Genomic DNA, 6,538 nt, shown 5'->3' with positions numbered 1-6,538 from the left:
AAAAAAGAGTAATAGAAAGGCAGCTGATTTCCCTCTTTTCTCACATGTGTATTATGGACTACAATGTGTTTACTCACTGGAGTCAGAACATAAACCCCAGATGAGAAGAGAAGTCTCAAAATGAGACTGTAGTAAAGAAATAATTCTGCCTGTCAGCCAGCAGTAAACAAGAACAACAGTTCTCACTCCTGAGGCTTTTTTATTTATGCTTGTCAAAAAAAACCCCAAAAAACCACAGTATAAAATGTTCAAGAAGCACTTTTTAAGATGCCCAAAAGGACAGTTACTGCTGCACAGTCACACTGGCTCTCACTGAGGGACCAGATGCTCCTCGTTCTCTTTCTTGAGCAATTTCCAGCTCTGTTTTGGCTTTGATTTTATTCCAATCAATTTCCATCTGTAAGAATAGAAAAAGAAGTGCACAGAAATCAACAAACATTATATGGAGAGGTTTAACAGATAGCTGCTCATTAACAGGGCAATTCCAAGTTACAAAGTGGCCACATCACTTATTATTAATCAATGTAAGATCATTAATGATAATAATTATAGTTATAATAAGTAATCAATGTAAGATCATTAGTTGTAATAATAAATCAATATTTTTAATTACTGACAACTTGCAATAACTGAATGCATGAAGGCACAGCTGGGTTCTACCAAACTGAGCTTTCCACCTTTAACATAAAGCAGGTTATATTTCATATAAAAGAATATAAATGTATATATATTACATAGTATATGTTATATTATATAAATGCTTACTTTATATTGCACTATATTACATTTTATTATATTTCATTTCATACTAGAAAATATTTTTATATACTTTAATACTAATACTCCACATCTGGCAACACAAAAACCCAACACTAAACCACAAAAATTATATGGATCAATTTGCATCTCATTTTAATGAAATGGCATCTGTATCCCATTACCAAGAACACAGCCCTTTACCAGCAGGACACGTGCTGATGGCTTTTTACTGCACCTAAAGCCCCCCAGGGAAACTGGCAGCATGTTATCAGTAGTTATCTGATATCACAGAAATCAGATTTCTGCCTGAAATTCATCTCCTGCATCAAGAAATGTTTTAGCCTTTTCCTGGCATCTCTCCAGCCACAGAAAATTGTCATTTTCTGGCTGTGTTCTTTCAGGACAACTTCAGACAGGAGATAAGAGTGGTACAGGGGGGCACAATCATTGCCTTTCTTCCCCAGATAAATGCTTGCTAAGAAAGAATGGATCATGGTGCATGGGATGACTCCAAAGACACATCCAAAAATTGAGTTTCACTGCTGGAGAAGTCAGAATGTCAAAGTTGGGATAGGGAAAAGAAAAAAAATAAATCTGAAGTGCTGCAGAGGGAATTTTCAGAGGAGCTGTTACTCTGTTCACTGAATCCTGAAGGGAAGATGCTGGGGGAGGCAAGATGTAAGCACAGTGCCCTCACATCCTGTGAAAAGGTTAATTCCCCAGTTCAGGATGCATGGACTGGCTCCAGGTGCTTTGGATCTGATGACTGAATTATTGTTATTATTATTATTATTATTATTATTATTATTATTATTATTATTATTATTATTATTATATTGTTTTAGGTTATTATTATTTTAGATTAATATTATTATTTTAGATTATTACACATTATTTAGATTCCTTATCTGATTACAGAGTAATGTTCTCAGCTTTGAGAAAAGAGATTAAAAGCTCCTTAATTAAACCTGAAGGAGTTTGGTTGGGGAGAGGGAAACTGAGGCCCATTTTTTCCCCTGAGAAGGGAACAGCAGCCCAAAATCTTCCTTTTTCTCTGTGATTCCCTTAACATTTCCTTCTGACTTTGCTATACGAGTCCTAGAGGCTGCATTAAGAATTTAATTACTACTGTAGCCAACAATTAAAATCTTCTTCATCAACCAGGACCCCTCCTATCTGCAGATCAAGACCTTCAGGAGGTGGATGCAGAAAAGGACTTCTTTACCCCAGGAACCTTCTGTTTTTAGCCCAGGAACCTTCTGGGGAATCCAGCACATCAACTTCTAGCTCAGGAACTGTAGAAGTTGCTTTCAGTCTTTTCAGTTCTATGAAAATCTAATAAATGCAAACAGGCTCCTGATGATGGGGAGGGTTTCCAGAAGTTTGGTGAAACTGTCTATTTAGCTGTTTGGCAGAATGAGTTGTAGTTCACCCTCTACATAAATCTGGATCCCTTTGATGTTTGTTATTGTTGCCATCCATAAAATCACCTTGAAGACATTTAGGAATGTCTTCATTCCTAAAATGAAGGCATTTTGAAGGAAGGAAGGATGTTGAAGACATTTAGGAAGTACACATTCAATCATACTGAGGTCTGGCTCCCTGTTCAGGGAAAACAACTGTGCCTCCAGTTGTATAACCCCTGGCAGCTGCTAAATGTATAGATTCTATATCTGTGCCTTACATCAAAACCTCACAGGCCAAGCAGCCCCACATCAAGCTATCAATTTGTCCTTTGGTGCCCAACCTCAAGATTTGTGTCCACATTTGAAGCAAAGAAGGAAAATGTAAGAGCAATTCCCCAGCTGGTTACAAAGAGCAGGCTGACCTAAAGCTGTAGATTATTTCTAAGGAATACTTACACCTTCTGCATACTGCAAAAAACTTTTGTTGGTTTCCTTTTTACTAAAATCTTCTAGGAACTTCTGTCTGTAAGCCAGGACTGTGTCAACGTGGGTCTTGTGCTTTACTGCTAGCTCTAGGGCCCTGGAATAAAAGAGAAATGGGCTTTATAAAATGCTAGGGCATGATAATCACCATGGTTTTTGCAAAACTAGACACTGGGAAGTGTTTGAGCTGCAGGCAAAATCCCTCATCTATAGAGCCAGGAGGTTTTACCCCAGTATCAGTCACAGGAGATCCAAGAGAGCCAGAGAAGGAGACCATCTGCTTTGTGATGCTTGGTGTGAAGAATATCCAACATTATTTCTGTTGACAACCTCTGGAGTTTGATAATAGGGTGTATTTATTTGAAGGAAATAAACCAGAATGGAGAGTTAAGAAAAAAGTAAAGGGACAAAATAATTAAAAAATAAAAAAAAAATAAAAGTAACAATTTTAAGTAACTTCACTATAGTCAGGAGTTGCTTCTGAACAGTGTGATAATCCTGTGATGTTATCCATATGGTGATTTATGAATATTCTGTAGATGGGAAAGATGGATCACTGGATTAGTTTGACTTATTACTCTCACATCTGTTTTCTTCTTAATAACAAAAGCAACACTGGTGTTTTGTAGATGCAGTTTTTAGCTGATACATCTTAGGCAACATAATAAAAAACCCACAGATAAGCAGAGAGGAAAAACCAACTTTTTGCCCACAGTGACACAAATAGAACAGGAGGGGAATTAGTAGTAAATGGCCTCAGAAGGTTCTGTCAGAAAACGTGGGTTGTGTTTAAAGGAGAAATTCCTGCTTTGTTTTCTCAGGCCTAATTCATATGTCATCCACCTACACAGTGCTGGGAGCCTGAATGGCCACGTGTCTATTTTTAGCTGCAAGACATTTCAAAACAGCTTTGAGTTCTTTGAGGGTCACAGAGAGTTTGAGGTATTGCTGAGGACAATTCTGCCTTAGCAATAATGAAAAAGCAGAATGTTATTTCAAAATTATTCCAAGCATGTTTTTTTGGACTTTTATCACAGAATACATGTGTCTTCTAAAAATGAGAGGGGAAAAAAAAACAACCCGAAAGTTGCTTCATCGGTTGCTGTCAGGATGTGATTAACTTCATCTTTTTATAGCTCAGGGCAACTCCAGATATGAAATTAGTCAGCTAAATGTCTGCAATAAAACAACTAATCTAAATTTAGAGGCTACCTCAGTGAGACTGCTCATAAACAGAATGTGCTTAAAGCAATCAGAGAATCACAGAGCATCAGGTTGGGTGGGAGCTCAGGGATCATCTGCTCCAACCCTTCTGATATTATTGTTTATCTGAGATGTCTCCAAGCACCCCAAGCTGAGACTTCAGACTTTCCAAAATGGGGGAATCCACCCCTGCCCCTTTCCCAATCCTACCTTTCCCAATTGAAGAGGTTAATGTTGATTTGGATGGCTTGATAAACCAGGCCTGTTTGAAGGAGCAGCGTTTCAGCTTCTTGGGTGTTCCCATTGAACAGCAGGATCTGAGCCATCCTGGACTCTTTTGATGGAAGCTCTTTGATGGAATTGATAAACTGAACCTTGTCAATCTGCTCAGGAGATGGTAGAATGGTTTATATAGAGGCAAATGAATGAATAAAATCAGTTTTGTTACGATTTAACTGGAAAGGAAAAGCATTTTCTCACCTCACCAATGGAGGCGTAGGCGATTTCTGCTGTGGCCATGTCTCTGTTGGCAACAGCCATGGCAGCCAAACATGCCCACAGAGTTTGATCCTGAAATTTAAAGCAGAATAAAACTCCTTAAACCTCATTAGCAGGCTACAGGTGACTTCCCAAAGGAAGCACCCCAAGTCCTGAAATGTTGTTAAGATAACACATTTCTCAGGATGCCATTCGTGGCCTGCATCTCTTACCAGAAAGGCACAACTACTTCTACTTAATTATTTCTCTGAACTCCTTAATTATTTCTCTGAACTCCTTAATTATCAAAATGTTGAGGTTGTGACCAGCAGAGACTGACAGTGTGGCTGATCATTAGTTTGCAGTGTCTCAGTCAGTAATGAACTCTGGCCATCACTTTATCAGCATCTCAGCAGTCTCCCTGTCACTGCTTGTGGAACTCTGCTGGAAACCAAAGCACTGGTTGGGGTTAAAAAAAAAAACAAAAAAACATAAAACCAAACTATTTTAATCTGGATCATCTCCACCTGGCTCCAGAAATAACTGTACTGGAACCATGATGCTGACATTCACACTGATTACACAGTCAGCACAAGCCTACCACAAATGAAAGAGAAAAGGGAAAAAGAAATCACTGGAGAACATAAGCCTGCTGAAATATAAATATATACATTAGAGCTCAGAAGTTCTGACTCCTTTGTGGTCATTTCAGGACATTTTATCTTTAGAATTAAGAATTAGAAAAACTTAGTAGCAATAATAACACCACCACTAATAATAATAACAGCACCAATTATTATTCTTGTTATTACAACATCCTTGTTTTCTTTTTCATGGCTTTTGTATTATTTTCACCCAACCTTAAAGGAACCCCCAAACTCAGAAAAACATTTAGGAAAATCCTGATTATTTTGATATCTTCCCTGTTCAACTTTGATTGCATTAGTGACACAGTTTCACTACTAAAGCCTGACAGTCATATGAAAGCACTGATGTCTTTTTTTAGCAGTAAGCAAGGGAAAGGAAGGAGGGTTTGGGGGAGATTTTTTTTTTTGGGTTCTGTTTTGGGTTTTTTGGGTGTCTGTTCTAAAGGCTGCCAGACTCACCTTATCAGTTGATGTTGCCTAAATACATACAAAAGCAAGCAAAGGAAAAAAACAAGACACAAACAAAACAAGTGAAATAAAATATGAAAAATATCTGCATGTGGACATGTAGATAATCTTATCAGTTTTATTAGAGGCCCAGCCCTGAAAACTTCAGCTTATTAATAACTTCTGTGAGTACCTGTGTTCAGTTTGGACTTTTGTGTGAGTAAAAAGGATTTTTATTAGGTATAATAAAACCCCAAATTATGTATTTCATATAATTACCAAAAAATGACTAATTTTTCAAGACCAGCCCCCAAATCCTCAGCAACAAAACAGAGCCAAAAAGAGTTGTAACATCTGATGTGCCACTGTAATTATTAACTTAAGGCTTGAAAAGATAAATATTAGGGTGAAAGTATAGCTGAATATTCCAAATATTTAGCACTTACCTTGACAAAGCGACACAATCTGACAGCATCTTCCCATTTGGAACTACCAACATACTCATGGAGAATCCCAGGATAAGGTGAAATATTGAGGTGAATAAGTGAACCATCTGCTCTTCTAATTGTTATTTGATTTCCTACAAAATGTACAATCTGGGGATTTTTGCTAAATTCACTGGGTAGAGAAAGAAAGGTTAAGTTAATACTCACTTCTTCCTTAGTGAAAAGGAGATTTAGGATGTAAAGAAATCTTTGTTTCAGGATTACAACACAATTACACTTCATTTTCAGAGCATGTAAAAAGCTAAGCACCCAGTTAATCAGGGGTTATACCTAACAGAGAGCAGCCATGGCCTCTAAAAATAAAACTGGAGTTATGCACATTCACTGGTTGTGAGGCAAAGGCAAACTGCCTATTCCTGACTAAAATTTCCAATAATTTTTTCAGTAGAAAATATTTGGGTTCTGATAATTCTGTAATTGATGAGCTCAGGTATTCCTTAGGAAGAATTTCACAGCACAAAGCACACAGGCTGAAGTAAACCTGCAAAGCAAACATGCTAAGCTAAAAAATAATGTTATTTGTGACCTTGGATCTCCATATTTTAAATTTCCAGAAGTTACTTGAAACAGATCTTGGTTGGCTGCTTTTTTTTTTTAACAAACTAAGGCA

At 37.4% G+C, this 6,538-nt stretch overlaps 1 protein-coding gene across 1 annotated transcript in view; it reads right to left on the bottom strand.

The window, feature by feature from the left end:
• Window positions 1-241: 241 nt before the first annotated feature.
• IFT80 (intraflagellar transport 80) overlaps window positions 242-6,538 on the bottom strand; it is a 44,461-nt gene continuing 38,164 nt past the window's right edge. Inside the window, exons 17-21 of the mRNA XM_030455945.1 lie at window positions 5,869-6,040; window positions 4,332-4,421; window positions 4,062-4,234; window positions 2,622-2,745; window positions 242-397 (exon numbers count right to left, since the gene is read on the bottom strand). Coding sequence (XP_030311805.1) covers window positions 284-397; window positions 2,622-2,745; window positions 4,062-4,234; window positions 4,332-4,421; window positions 5,869-6,040 — 673 coding nt within the window. The 3' untranslated portion in view covers window positions 242-283. The remainder of the gene's footprint in view (window positions 398-2,621; window positions 2,746-4,061; window positions 4,235-4,331; window positions 4,422-5,868; window positions 6,041-6,538) is intronic.

The sequence above is a fragment of the Calypte anna genome, chromosome 9 (genome assembly GCF_003957555.1).
Source record: "Calypte anna isolate BGI_N300 chromosome 9, bCalAnn1_v1.p, whole genome shotgun sequence".
NCBI classification, from domain to species: Eukaryota; Metazoa; Chordata; class Aves; order Apodiformes; family Trochilidae; genus Calypte; species Calypte anna.
Note: the sequence above shows the minus strand (reverse complement) of the source record. Positions and strands in the feature narration are given on the sequence as shown.